Source organism: Galeopterus variegatus, unplaced genomic scaffold (assembly GCF_000696425.1).
Source record: "Galeopterus variegatus unplaced genomic scaffold, G_variegatus-3.0.2 Scaffold2875, whole genome shotgun sequence".
NCBI classification, from domain to species: domain Eukaryota; kingdom Metazoa; phylum Chordata; class Mammalia; order Dermoptera; family Cynocephalidae; genus Galeopterus; species Galeopterus variegatus.
In genome coordinates, this window is record NW_007728986.1 from 48,596 (window position 1) to 63,257 (window position 14,662).

Consider the following 14,662-nt stretch of genomic DNA (forward strand, 5'->3'; position numbering starts at 1 on the left):
CCTTCAGTTCTGCCCTGGGTTGGTGGGCAGAGGGACGCAGGGTGAGTTGGTGAGGAGATAAACGGGGCCATTCTCAGCATCACTCTGCCCCGGGTGGGAGAGTCTCAGAGATATTGAGGAAAACCTTTTCTTTGCCCTCTTGACCTCCCTGAAAAGCAGGTGCAGAGAGAAACCCACATTCCCTGGGGAAGAGCAGGAGAGGATGCTTATTGGGGGGCAGGGGGACAAGGATCCTTTGGCTGGAGGGGCCTGAGCCTCAGCCTGGACTAGTGATGCCTCCTCCTTCCTTCCTCTGAGGGGGCGGGAGGGAGAGGAGCGTGGCCCATGGTGTGGCTCAAAAAAATGAGGGTATAAGATAGCAGCGGGAATTTTCTTCTTTTTTTCCTATTACAATGGTAATATATGCTCCTTATAAAAAATTCAAACAGGGCAAAAATAGACAATGTATAAAGTGATAGTTCCCTGTAGCCTCGCACCGCAGAGGTAACCACTGGTACTGCCATGGCGTGTGGAACAGAGCAGCTGGGGTCGGCACCCCGGACCTTTATGCCCAGCAAAGGACGTCTGTTCTGGCTGAGTCCAGCTACTCAGGGCTTGGTTGGGTTGGGGCTGGAGTAAACTTCCCTTTTACCTCCCAGCATCTTTCTGAGCTAAATGGGGCTGAGTCCAGGTTTGAGGAAAGTGACTAGGGCTTGGCCTTTAAAGAGTTAAAGAGTCTAGCTTAGGGTGGGCATTGGGTTGAGGAAGTGGGGGCGAGAGGATGTGGATGGTGGCTGGCTGGTCTTTATGCTAAACTTTCCTCTTGCCCCACAGTCATCTTCACACACGATGTCCCTTCGGTATCTGTCTCACTTAGCTCTCTTCCCCTCACTCCCCTGCGTCTTGTGAGAGGCAGATGCACCCTCTGAGCACAGCCTCTGCCCTCCCTGCTTGTGCCACGTCTGTCCTGACCCGGCTTTCCCAGGGGATGGTCTCTGGTTTGGGAGGAGACACCAGCAGCCCAGGCTCACTCTGCTCAGGCCATCGAGTGGGCCCCCAAGGAGGGGACAGGCAGTAGCCTGTGGTGAGCACACAGGCTTTAATCACGATGGACTCTCCTAAAGGGATGTAATAGGAGGTGTCCCGGGAAAGCCTTCAACATTAAAACAAACAAAAAATTACCACCACCACCAAGCCCTTGCAGTGGCTTGATTCTGGATATTAGGATGTACAGGGACTTTTCACACAAAGGATCTCCCATTCCCTACCCCCTTATATCCACCAGAAGCTCAGGGAGCTGGTGTTGTGGGGTAGGTGGGTCTGAGGTGGGGAATGACAATCATCCCAACCACCATCCCACTGACTGAGGCATGTCTGGGGGTGTGTCTGTGTGTGGAGTATGTGTATGTATATGGTGTGTGTGGTGCGGGGGGCAGGTGTGCGGTGAGTGTGTGTGTGTGGGGGGCTTGCGTGGTGTGGGGAGGCGTGTGTGTGGCGTGTCTGTGAGGTGTGTGTATGTGTGCGTGTGGGATGTATGAATGGCATGTGTGTGTGGTGTGTGTGGTGTGTGCGCATTTCCGAACTTTGAACCCTTCAGTGACCCGTCTTACCACCGCCACCAGACTTTGTTCTACTTCATGCTTGATTGGCTGGGTCTGGAATTCTAGGCTAGAAGGCTTCTTCCTCAGAAATTTGAAGACATTACTCCATATGATTCCCAGTGTTACTAGTGAGGCCTCCAATGCTGTTCCAATTTCTGGATGTATAAACCTGGTTCCCCCCTTTGGAAGCCTTCAGGGTCTCCTTTTTATGCCTGGTGTTCTGAGCCCTCCCAGTGATGTCTGCGGGCGTGGGTCTGTCTGTGGGCGTGGGTCTGTCTGTGTTCATTGTGCTGCAGACGTGTGGGCCCTTTGTGCTGGCACTCATGTCCTTCAGTTCAGGAAGACTTTCTTGTACTATTGCTTTCAGTTTCTTCCTTTTTGTATTCTGTGTTCTCTCTTTCTTTTGGAGCAGTTTTAGCTTACAGAAAAAATGAGTAGAAAGTAAAGAGAGTTCCCATATTATTCTCCCTCCCAGTTTCCTTTGCTATCATCTTGTATTAGTGTGGTACGTGTGTTACAAATGATGAGTCAGTTATCAGTACCTTATTACTAACTAGAGTCCATAGTTTACGTTGGGGTTCACGTATCATAGTATCATACAGAATAGTTGCACTGCCCTAAAAAAACCTCTGTACTTTGCCTATTCATCCCTCTCTCCCTTCCTTCAAACTCCCAGCAACCACTGATCTTTTTTACTGTCTCCATAATTTTGCCTTTTCCAGAATGTCATGTACTGGAATCATACAAGTATGTAGACTTTTCAGACTGGCTTCTTTCACTTATGCATTTAAGAGCCTTTTGTATCTTTTCATGGTATGATAGCTCATTTCTTTTTATCACTGTATAATATTCCATTGTCTGGGTGTACCACAGTTTGTTTATCCGCTCACCTACTACTAAAAGACATCTTGGTTGCTTCCAGGTTTTGGCAACTACGATTAGAGCTGTTATAAACATTTGGTTGCAAGTTTTCTGTGGACCTAAGTTTTCACCTCAATAGGGTAAATACCAAGGAACGTGATTGCTCCTTGTATGGTAAGAGTATGTTTAGTTTTCTAAGAAACTGCCAACCCATGCACAAGTACATCCCTCCCTAGGAGGGTGGGCTGCACCCGCCCTGTGCAGTGGTCGTGTGTGTTAGGACTGTCTGTGCCTCTGGAAAGTGTGTAGTGAGAAGAACATGGGCTTCTGGGTGATGAAAAGCTGGCTCTGAGTCTCCCCTCTCCTTTACTGGCTGCTTGTTCTCGGATCAGTTACTTTACCTCTGAGCCTCAACTTCCTGATCTGTGAAATAGGGGTAGTGTCTCCTAGCTCACAGTGTGTTGAGATGTGTAAATAGGAGTGATATAAGAACCGTTACACTGGTTGTAACATACAGTAGATGCTCAACAGATATGAGTGCTCTTTCTCTTCCTGGGTCTCTTGCTTAAGGTCTCTTTCTGCCGTTGTTGTCTGTGCCTCCATCTTGCAGAGGTATTCCTGGCAGGGCTTGGGGTGAGTCAGTGCGTGTATGTGTGTGTGGGTGGGGGAATGTGTGCGTGTGTGCTTATGTGCACCAGTGTTCCTGGCCCTGGGCCTCTGGGTGAGCTGTTCTTTTCTTGGGCTTACTGGTGGTTCAGTAAAACTTTGGCTAGGAATGGCCAGAGGAGATGATGTAAACAGGGAAAAATGTGGGTTGGTCTGTCTATACCAGGAGCCTGGAGATGTGGGGTTCCCTGCCAGGCCCAGCCTCGCTTCAGAGTTTCAGATGGAGGGGGCATGGGGCAGAGGCAAGGTCTCTGAGCTCTGGGTGGGAGAAGGCATGGAGTGGTAACTAACAGCTGACTTGCCCAATGGTACACGAGGAGCTTCCCCTGCTCAGGATGTGGTTTTCTCCATCATGGAAAAGTTTTGGATAGTTCCCAGCTATGTCTGAGGCTAAGAAGACTGGACTGATGGCAGAGCAGGAGCCTGTGGGTAGAGGTTGTGGGTGTCTCCCAAAGCAAGGAGGGGCTCTGTGAGGTGCCCAGCTCTGGGGTGGGAGCTGGGCTCCCTGGGCCTCTGACCAGAGTTTTGCCCACCCTCACTTCTCACAGGTGGTACAAGCTACACTCCAAGGCAGGCAAGAAGGAGAAGGAGCGCGGAGAGATTCAAGTCACCATCCAGTTCACTCGCAACAACTTGAGCGCTAGCATGTTTGACCTGTCCATGAAGGACAAGCCGCGGTCCCCCTTCAGCAAGATCAAGGACAAGATGAAGGGCAAGAAGAAGTATGACCTGGAATCTGCCTCCGCCATCCTTCCGAGCAGCGCCCTAGAGGATCCCGATCTGGGCAGCCTGGGCAAGATGGGCAAAGCCAAAGGCTTCTTCCTCCGCAACAAGCTGCGAAAGTCGTCCTTGACCCAGTCCAATACCTCACTGGGCTCGGACAGCACCCTGTCCTCGGCTAGCGGGAGCCTGGCCTACCAGGGGCCCGGTGCCGAGCTACTCACCCGCTCACCAAGCCGCAGTAGCTGGCTGTCCACCGAAGGGGGTGAGGAGCCAGGGGCCATGCCCTTGGGGAGGGGAGGACTGGGCTGGCTCTCCCCTCCAGGTAGTGAGGAAGGCCTGGGGCTAGGAAATGGGGCTTCTCTTCCTATGTGCTAACTGCATGTGTGTTTCTTTTTCAGGCAGGGACTCTACACAGTCCCCCAAGTTGCTCACCCACAAGAGGACCTATAGCGATGAAGCCAGCCAGATGCGAGCGGCTCCTCCTCGGGCCCTTCTTGACCTTCAGGGCCACCTCGATGCTGCCTCCCGCTCTTCCTTGTGTGTCAATGGGAGCCACATTTACAATGAGGAGCCCCAGGGCCCTGTGCGGCACCGCAGCTCGATCTCAGGCCCATTTCCACCCTCTAACTCCCTGCACAGTGTCTCTTCCCGGCCCTCCGAGGAGGGACCTCGATCCGCAGATGACTCCTGGGGCAGGGGCAGCCGCAGCACCAGCAGCTCGGAGGCAGTGCCTGGACAGGAGGAGCTGAGCGCTCAGGCCAAATTGCTGGCCATTGGGGCCAGCCGGTCTGGAGAGGATGAGGGGGCCCGGCTTCCAGAGGGGAAGCCAGTGCAGGTTGCCACCCCCATGGTGGCCTCCTCTGAGGTTGTGGCAGAGAAGGAAGGAGCCCGGAAGGAGGAGCGCAAGCCCCGGATGGGCCTCTTCCACCATCACCACCAGGGGTTGAACCGGAGCGAGCTGGGGCGCCGCGGCTCTCTAGGGGAGAAGGGGGGTCCCACCCTGGGGCCCCCCCCCTACCATTCATCCAGTGGGGAGGAAAAGGCCAAGAGTAGCTGGTTTGGCTTGAGAGAAGCCAAGGAACCAACTCAGAAACCCAGGTATGTCTTTGGCAAGACCAGCTTTGCCCCTTGCGGAAGATCCTGGGGTGTTTGCAGCCTGGACCCTGGGGCAGGGAGGACTGAGTAGATGTGCCCTCGTGCAGGCTGCTGGGGCTCTGGCTTTGCATGGTTAAGTGGGGGTCCCCTTTCTCCCCAAGCCAAGGCTTGTTCTGTGCTCACTGACACAGATGAGTTGCAAGGGTACAGTCCTCCGAGAGTCCCGTGGACAGAGACATCTAGCTCCTCAGCCACCGGCCTTGCTGAATGAGTTGGCACGCCCACCCCTGAGGGAGGGGGAGGAATAGGAGAAAACCAGGGAAAGTCCATTTGTATGAATTCTTTGCTTCCTGACCACTGCTACCTCTTACCCTGTGGCCACAAGGTAAGGAAGCCTTGGCAGAGGTGGGGACTAGGGACTACACCCTCAGACTTACCCTTCCCCTCTCCTTAGCTAGAGGATTTTCCCCTGGCTGATTCTGTGATCTCTTCCCTCAGGGAGGTGGGAGTCAATTGATGCCCCTCCCCCACCCCCCCATGCATTCACCCCCAGTTGCTTCCCAGCCTGGCAAGAGGCTGTGGACAGCTCCTCTGAAATGTGTGAATTACCCTTTGTCCTCAAGACTCTTGGGCTCTGGCCCTCTCTGGTTTTCTTGGTCTTGGGGTAAGGCACTGTTGCAAGTGCTGGTGATGGCTGCTCTGTTTGGAATGTGCTGACTCCCCCAGCTCAGGCCCTGCGCAAAGCCCCGACCCTCACCCCAGCCCCTTTGCCTACTCCTAACTCTGAGCCAGGGGAGGCTGCTGAATTGTCCGGAAGAGCCCAGTTAGGGATCCAGGCACAGGGCACAGAAGCATGTATCCCTCCTTCCCAAAGGTCCGGGGCCAGCCCCAGCTGGTGTGGCAATGGCAGCTGTTTCCTGCCCCTCCCTGCTTGATGATATATGGACAGGAAGGAAGGGTGGGAAGGCTGGGCACAGTGAATAGTCAAGAGACAGGGCAGAGGAAGGACCCTAAACCTGTTCCCTGGAAGAGGGGAGAGGAGTCTGTAGTCCTGGTTTTTCTCTTTCCCTGCGAAATTCTGAGCCTGCTGAGAGGAGTGGGGAAAGAAATGCAGGGTGCATCTGGCTTTGGGCCCTGGCCAACTGGCAGCCCTCACCAGAGCCTCACGGACAAGAGGTGATTGGGGTGTGTCAAGCTCAGGGGGATGCCACCCTTGGCCTTCACGCTAAGCACAGCAGCTTCTGTTCCTTCCGCCCAGCCCCTGCTCAGCAGAGCCCAAGGGATCTGCTGGCTATCTGCAGTCTAGGGCAAGACTGGGAGGAAGGGGACAGGCCTTTCCCAGATGCCCAGGCTGAGCCTGGTGGCTTTGTGACAGTCAGAGGTATGTGTAGATGGTGAGGTGGAGGGAGGTGGCAGAGACCTGGAAAAGGGTATTTGCTGAGAGGAGCTGGGGGCCCGGATCAGAAGGGGTACAGACTGTGGGCCCAGAGTGGCTCTCTGTAGGATGTCCCTGGGCCTTTTCCAGGGCAGGGCAGATGCTAGGGCGCATTTTTCTGTGATGTCATTTGTAGGTGAGTGCCCAGGCTTTGAGCTTAGACTCCTGCAGGCTCTGACTGTGAGTGATATTGGGGTTGTCGTTGCTCCTGGGATTCTTAGTCTCAATTTTTCTTCTGCTTCTCTATGTCTCCTAATGGCCTCTCAGAGTCTCTGATGGATATAAGGAAGCTGAGGTTTCTGTCCTGCCTGACTGTGAGTGATATTGGGGTTGTCGTTGCTCCTGGGATTCTTAGTCTCAATTTTTCTTCTGCTTCTCTGTGTCTCCTAATGGCCTCTCAGAGTCTCTGATGGATATAAGGAAGCTGAGGTTTCTGTCCTGCTCATCCTTGAATTCTGAGACTTGTCCTCAGCAGGCTGGAGAAGATCCCCAGTGGTGGTGGGGGGGTCGCAGCTGCAGGGGCAGGCTCTGTTGCCATGCATCCAGGTGGGGCAGGAGGGGATGTTCTTTGGGTAAGGTGTCCTGGCCTGGAAAGATGTGAAACCTGGATGTTGAGCTCCATCTGCAGCCCCCTGGCCCAGTTTGCCATGAAGGAAGGGGAAGGCTGGACTGGGAGACCCAACTGTTGGCGCTTACCCGGAGGACTTGCTTTAGGGCTTCTGAGGAGGGAAGGAGAGTGGGCTAGCTCATGGCAGGAAGCTGTAGGTTTGATCCAGAACTGGAGTGACTGAATGGAGCTGCAGGATCTCCAGCCCCTGGGGCCCGGGAGCTGTCTGTAGACAGCCCAGAGGTTTGGGATGACTCAGCTCTGGAGCTCCCACTGCAGATTGCTGGGTGTTCCTCACTAGCAAGGGTAGAGGCGCCCTCTAGTGCCCCCTTGTGGCACTAGTGCCCCAGAGAGAGGCCAGAAGCAAAATGTGCTGAGTGCAGTATCCAGAAAAATGCTGGTGCTGTTGTAGAATGCAGTGGCTGGAATAGAAGGAGGGCGTGATGGCCCAAGAAGACGGACCTCTTGTTCCTCCTGACATGGCTCTCGTCTGCTAGGTCCCATGGCTGTTACATTAGGCCCCTACCAGTGTGGAGGAGGAGGAATAGGTAGTTGATATTAAGCCGTGACTGGGACATGGGACTCATACCTGCTTGCCAGCCTTGTGGTGAACCGTTCCTGCTGAGCTGCAGCACCGGCTACTCAGTGCCTGTTTGAGGATAGGCAAGATCACATGTGTTAAACCCACCAGTGCCAAAGCCGACTGTCTTTGTGTCTATTCCAGGTTATCTCTGTGCTCTCCTGCCTCCTCCCCCCAACCATAGAACTTTGTGCACAGTAGGGAATGAGATGTTGAACACAAAAATTTTTTAATTGGGGGTAAGTGTGGTGCAACATAGAGGCAAGTATGTTATTATGGCCTTTAGCCATCTCTGCAACTCCCCCAGCTCCTCACCAGGGGTGGTGGACGTCCAGGTCCTAGCGAGCCTGGAATGTGCTGTGGCTGCTGAAAGAGCTCAGGGTCTCAGGCTGCATTCTTAGTGGTGTAAATGAGTAACTATAACATGTGCCCAGTGACTTAGAATTAGTGTGGCCTTATGTCCTATTTGTGCCTGTTTCCCTGGCATGGTTACTATATTAACAGTGTTCTGGGTTGGAAGATTAATTATATGGTCTCCCTACTTACAGTTTACAAGGCCCTTGTCTGTCACCTCATTGTGCTCAGATGATGGGAAAGGATGTGTCCAGTCTCCTGGACATTTCCTGGACATTGGGGCACATTTTAGGAGGGTACCAGGAGGTCATTCCTTAGGAGGGATGGCTGAAAGGTGTGCCGCTGGGGATGGGCATGCCTCAGAGACTGTCTTTGGCTTTTTGGGGATTGGCTGGTGGAGAGCCTATGCAGCCGCACTTGCCACCTCTGGGACCAATGCATAGAAATGACCCAGGGCTCATCTCAGCCTAAGGAAGAGGTGTCTACTAAGGAAATCTGGCCTCCAGCTACAGCGGTGACCCCATGGCATAATGTTTAAGAAGAGGGAGTGCTGTCTAGATAACTCAGTTGGTTAGAGCGTGGTGCTTATAACACCAAGGTCTAATGTTCCATACATGTACTGGCCCAGCCACCAAACCAAAGGGGGGGGGGCTGTAGAGTGAACAGATGATTCCTGCATTAAATGGCAGGTTCAACCAATTGTCAGAAGGATCCTGTAGGCCCTAAACTCTTATTCCCTCAGGATGAAAGGGCAGAGACATTTCTTTCCCCAACATTGGATCCTAAAAGAGAAGACAGATCAGCACATGTTGCTGCCTTCACTGCTTGGGGGTAGGGAGACCATCAGGCCAGTGATGGGTTCTAGGATGCAGAGGTGTTTATCTCTGTTCTGGGAGCACATCTTGCAAAGGTAACCACAAACAGGAACACGTCTCTGACAGATGGAATGGTAGGGAGGGGATGTTTTAAAGTGAGAAGCTTTAGAATATGCCCTTGGTGTGGAGTGAGCGAGAGGAAGGCATGAAGGGGGCATGTTGCTGGGTAGGAGGATGGATGGGAGGCTCTCAGGGCTACTGCTAGCTCTGGGAAACCTACAGGCCTGGCGCCTCAGAGTCCCTTCCTCTAGGGAGAGCCCTTTGCCGATACCATACCAACGGGTTCGTGTGCACCTCTGGGGAGCCGGTGGGGGTGGGGAGGGTGCTGAGCCTAGGCTGGGGCTCCCAGTTCACTTCCCTGCCGCTCTTCTCCCTGCAGTTCTGACTGCCAGCCAGATTGCTGTGAGACGGCAAGGGTGAGTTGGGGGCCAGGCCAGGGCTTGGGGGTGTAGAGCTAAGCTTGGTGCTTTTTAATGTTGATGGGACTCTTCCCTCAGACCACTCTGGCCACTCGTCATAGAGGGGGCTGGCAAGAGAGGTGGCTCAGAGTACCCCAGCCCCGGATCCTGCTGGTGTGTCTGGTATGGATACTCTAATGGGTGCTGGACCCACATGGTGGTGGTACATCGCTGTTCTCTCCCCTTGGTCCTGAGCCCTGGGGCCTGCTTGGAATGAAGGGAGAAGGGACTCTTGCTAGGGTTGGGACTCTGGGCCCAGGATTCTCCACCTTTTGGTATCTTCACCATGTCCGTAGAAGCAGAACAGTGCTGAGAAGTTCAGGTGGGGATGGGATTTTTTTACCTCCCCCTCCCTCCATCTCTAGGTGGTGGGGATGAGACTGAAAATCCACCCTTGAATGGGAAGTTATTGCAGGGGAGAAACAGGGTCATGAGAATCTCTAGAAGCTGGATTCTTATGAGAAACCCATGAGTTTGGGACCTGGATGTGACCTGCCAGTGAGGCCGACCTCCCCCCTCCTCCAGCTGTCTCTGGAATCACCTTTGCCTCTGGTTGCACTGGACTCCTTCCCATCGTCTGCCATGGTGTTTGCTGACAGCTGACCCTGCCTCGGCTTGGCTCTGTGTGTGGGCCTGCCCCGTCTGGGCCTGGGGTTCCAGAAGAATTCTGGCAAGCTCCAGACAGCTAGGCCTCTTTCCACAGGTGCCCCTCCTACCCCAACCTGCATTCCTTATGGGCAGGCCAGCAGAGCCTGGCCTCTGCTACCTCAGTCAGGACTCACCACCCACATTTCCTATGGCAGAAGCTGGCTGAGAGGAGGAGATGGATATAGGAGTTTCCCCAGGATGTTTCCGCAGGGAGGCGGTCAAGAAATAGGGGTCTTGGGAGCTTAGAGTGTCTCACAAGTCTGACTTATAAGAGAGGTGAGGTGAGGGGGGCACCATCTGCTGGGTGCTACTGTGTGGACTCCTGACAGTGGACATCCTCAGCGAATGTCCTCAGCAGGTGTCTCGTTGTCCTAAGCCACTTAAGGCTGCTCCTTGAAGAATTAAGAAGGGCAGGTTCTCTTTGACTGACACCTGTCATGCCTGATGACAGCGCCATCATTACCTCCTGTTGCTTTTTTTTTTTTTCCCCCAAAGATGAACGGTACCCCCAAAGATGACCGGTAAGGGGATCTTAACCCTTGACTTGGTGTTGTCAGCACCATGCTCTTCAATCCCCCAAAGATGAACGGTAAGGGGATCTTAACCCTTGACTTGGTGTTGTCAGCACCATGCTCTTCAAGTGAGCTAACCAGCCATCCTTATATAGGGATCCGAACCTGTGGTGTTATCAGCACCACACCCTCCCAAGTGAGCCACGGGCTGGCCCATTACCTCCTGTTTCTACAAGGGATTAGTGGAACCCAGTCTGTTCAGGAGTCAGAATTCCAGATGCCCTGCTAGGTTCTCTTAGTGGGGCTTTGTTCAGCTTGGAGGGATGTTTTTTCATCTCCTCCAAGCCAGCTGGTATTTTCTTCGGTCTCAGTTCTAAAAGGGATGCACAGTGCTTTGGGATTAGTTTTGCAAGCGTAAATCTGAGGTTGAGTAGAACCTTCAGCATGGGATAGTGGAAAGAACACCTGGTTTAGGTATGGATCCCGCGTGTAAAATGGGATTATTGCTCTCGTGGGTTGGTGTGAGGATTTCTCTCTCCTTGGGTGATGTCTAACAATGTTATGTGTTGGGGTCTTCCCTCTGTCCCCTGGCCCAGTGTGTGTGTGTTGCAGCCCCTCTTCCCAAGGCGGGGGGTGGGGCGTGGTGTTCAGCAGGGGCCTTTCCAGTCTTGGCATTAACCAGGAGGCTCACGGTTTTGTCTCCCTCCACAGCCTGGACGTGTCTCCTCAGGTAGAATCTGACCCAGCTGCTCTTCCTCACCACCTCCCCTCCTCCCCCTGGGCTCCGGCCCCCCCCACTCCTGCTCCCACCGCTGCTCCCATGCTAAGCATTAACCTTTTTGCAGCCGCCTCCCCCACTGCTGCCACTGCTGCTGCCACCACCGCCACCCCTGAAGCCACCCCATCTGGATTCATGGGTATTACCAACCCGTTCCTCACCTCCTTGCAGAACAACCCCTTCTTCGAGGAGCTCGTAGCCGACATAGCACTAAACTCTCCTTCACCTGCTCCCTCTCTCCCCAGTGCCTCGAGGGCCAGCCCCACCCCCTGGGCCTCCCCTGGGAAAGCCCTGCCTGAGTGGGACGACACCTTCAACGTCTTTGCTGCTGGCAGGCTACATCCAGAGGCCAGAAGCGAGATCCTGGCCTGTGCAGGAGTGGGGCTGGAGGTGGCTGGGCTGCAAGACCCTGGCCCTCAGGCTGTGACAGTGAAGGCAGCTGAACCTCAGGGAGACCGTGGGGGCGGAGGAGGAAAAGGTGGGAGCAGCGTGTGGCTGGAGCCCAGGGTTCCTCTGGACTTGGGACTGGACCATGAGAACACGAGTGCAGCTGATCTGGGGACCCTCGGGTCGTTTGGGGCCAGCCTGCCCTCCATGTCAGCCCGGCTGCACCTAAGAGCCTCAGCCTCAGAATCAGACAGGGAGCCACTGGCTCCAGAAGGGGAAGCAGGGCAGAGTCCAGCAGACAGTGGGACGTCTCTGTTTAGCTCCCCAGAAGTGATCAGTGTGTGGGAGAGGCTACCCGGCCCAGACAATGCTGCTGAAGGCCAGGACAAGGAGGCCTCCCAAGGTGAAAGCCAGCTTTTCCATGAGCTCAATACAGTCGACGATTCCTGGCCTTGGGATGTGGTCATCATTTCTCCTGCAGCTGAGATGGCCTCACCAGTGGAGCTGCCTCCTCCCCGGGTACAGCCAGAATCACCAGAAACTGTGAGCCCCAAGGGGAGTGAGGGGCTTCCCCCACTGGACCTAGAGCCAGAGCCTAAACCCAAGTGGGTGTCGGATGAGGGGCCTCAGCCCAGCACGCCACCTCCCAAGCCACCACGCCTCTTCACACCCTCAAGTTCCCAGGACAAGGAGGCGGAGGAAGAGAAGGCTGCAGGGGGGCTGAGTAGCAGCGGGGCAGGGACAGGAGAAGAAGATGCCTCCCGAAGTGCACTGATTGTTGGTCCCCAGGAGAGCAAGGAGGAGGGAGAGAAGCCTGAGTCGGACCGCAGTACTTCTGACCGCAGTACTTCTGGAACCCTGCTGGGTGAGCCAGGCCTGGAAGATCTAGTGGAGGATGCCATCCCCCCTGTGTCTGGGCCCTGCTTATCTGTGCCCACCAGCTGCACTGAGGATCCCACCCCTGTACCCTGTTACTCAGAGAGCTTGGCTCCTGAGAGTGAGCAGATCTGTGGGGCTCCAGAGAGAAGAGAAGGCCCTGAAGCTCCTGAGGAGGCCCAGAGCCAGGGTCCAGTAGGAGAGGGGCTTGGGCCCCTGTCAGTCACCTCCCAGCAGGCTGATCTGTGGGCCTCTGAGGAGAATGCCTTGGGCCCCTTCTTGTCTCAGGGCAACGAAGATTCCCCCAAAGATCCCCCCAACCTCCCATCCACATCCCCGCCAGGGTCCAGGGAATCTTCCATCCATTCTGGTCCAGAAGAGCTGCCCACCCCCCCAGAGCCTGCCTTCCCACCGCCCCCTCTCCCGCCCTGGGCCAGCTACCATCATGGGGGGCCCAGCCCTCCATGCTCTCCCTTGCCTGGAGCCTGGCCCCCGACCTCTTCCTCCCCAACCCCAGAGGAGTTGGCCTCACCTCCTGGCCCCTTTGAGCCCTCCCCACCTGGGGGCTCCCCTGCCCCACGCGGGGAGGACAGCGCTGCAGCCACCCCAGCCTCCCCGCTTGTGCTTCTGCCCTTGGAGACACGACCAGCTGAGGAGTCACAGTCCAGTGCCAGGTGAGCGTCCACCCTGAGAACACTTTCTGGGAGGAAGCGGGTAGAGAGGGGCAAAGCAGCCCAGGAGCTTCATCCTTTCCAAGGGCAGGTGGGGGCTTTGAAGACCTGAGCTTTCTGTGGTACCAGCTCTGAAGCTGCCTGATTCTTGGGACCTTGGACAGTCTGGGTGCCCCCACAAGTCAGAGGTTTGGGGAATGACATTGAGGAGGTACAGGGGTGAGGAGTGAAGTAGGGGAGAGCCAATATGGGCTGGCAGGGGAAGGGGGATGAGAGCTGTGCCCAGGCCCTTCCAGAGCTCTGCACTCAGCTGCAAGGGAGCTGTGGGTGGGGAGTGCAGCTTGTCCAGCAGGGGCCAGGGCTTGGGGCAGGCCCTGGGAGAGCAGGCTGGCAGTGGAGCCCGGAGAGGAGACCGGGTGAGGGAGCAGGCTGGGCAGGGCGTATAGCCAGAGGAGGGACCAGGATTTAGGTCAGAGAGAAAGCTGGAGATGCCTTCAGAGGAAAAAAAGAAAAACTAAAATGCTTTCCACACGTGTGACCCTCAGAACAAAGGTTCTCTAGTCCCAGCAGGTGTTTCATTGGTCTGCCTTTTCATTGGTTTTTTGCCTTTCATGGGGTGGTTCCTGTACATTTAGGACTGCTGAGTGGACAGCAGATGACTATGTGACTGTGGTCACTATGGCATCGGTCTGTTTGGAAGAATTATGAGGTTGCAATTTACCAGGTGGCTGGCGAGGGGTAACGAGAGAGTAGATGTGAATACTTAGGGCACTGGGATATGACTTAGTCTCTCTCCCCTGTGCCTTAGACTCTGGGCACTGGGAGGTGATGGGTGTGTCTTCGCCAGGGCAGCAAGTCCAGAGGAACGTTTGTGCTCTGGAGTCCTGAGGGAAGAGGAGGGGGGAGAGCAGAGGGGCCACCACCTCTGATGAGCAGGACAGGCTCCAGTACTGGCCTCCAGGAGGCCCTCACCCTGCTCGGGCATTTGCTAGCTGTGCATTTGGGTATCCAAATTCACTGAGCATCTCCTATGCATCAGACACTGAACAGAGATGAAAGACACTGTGCCCACTGTATTCCCAAAGAATTCTCAGCCCAGTAAGGAAGACAGAGTGGACCCAAGAAGGGAAGCCCCAGGGGCCAGTGCTGATACGTGAGAAGCAAATAGGCGGAGTCCGGGCTGCTCCCAGCTTTCTCTCCCAGTGGTAGGTGGTGATGCCGCTCCCCTGAGAAGAGGGAGAAGATGTGGGGGAGCTGGTGGTCATGGTTCCCTTGCTCCATGGTTACAGCATCCCCAGCTGGCCCTGCTGTCTGTCTTCCAGTAAAACCTCAAGTTCTACTCACCACTTTTTGTACGTTTTGTTCTTCCCATAGTTGACCTCATGTCTGTACTTGGCATGTTCCTTACATTATGAAGTGGGTGGGCCACATAGAGCTGTTCCCATTTCTCAGATGAGGAAATGGAGTCCATGACAGCTGCAGGGTCTAGGGTCCATCAGATATAGGGGGGCAATCAGACCAAGAGCCCAGGCCTTCTGGCCCCTCATTCAAGTTGC

General features: G+C 55.0%; 1 protein-coding gene across 1 annotated transcript in view; it reads left to right on the top strand.

The window, feature by feature from the left end:
- RAB11FIP5 (RAB11 family interacting protein 5 (class I)) overlaps nucleotides 1-14,662 on the top strand; it is a gene marked incomplete at its 5' end in the record, with an annotated part of 34,678 nt that overhangs the window by 17,279 nt on the left and 2,737 nt on the right. Inside the window, 3 exons of the mRNA XM_008583258.1 lie at nucleotides 3,656-4,092; nucleotides 4,229-4,928; nucleotides 11,106-13,109. Of these exons, the coding sequence (XP_008581480.1) occupies nucleotides 3,656-4,092; nucleotides 4,229-4,928; nucleotides 11,106-13,109 (3,141 nt within the window). The remainder of the gene's footprint in view (nucleotides 1-3,655; nucleotides 4,093-4,228; nucleotides 4,929-11,105; nucleotides 13,110-14,662) is intronic.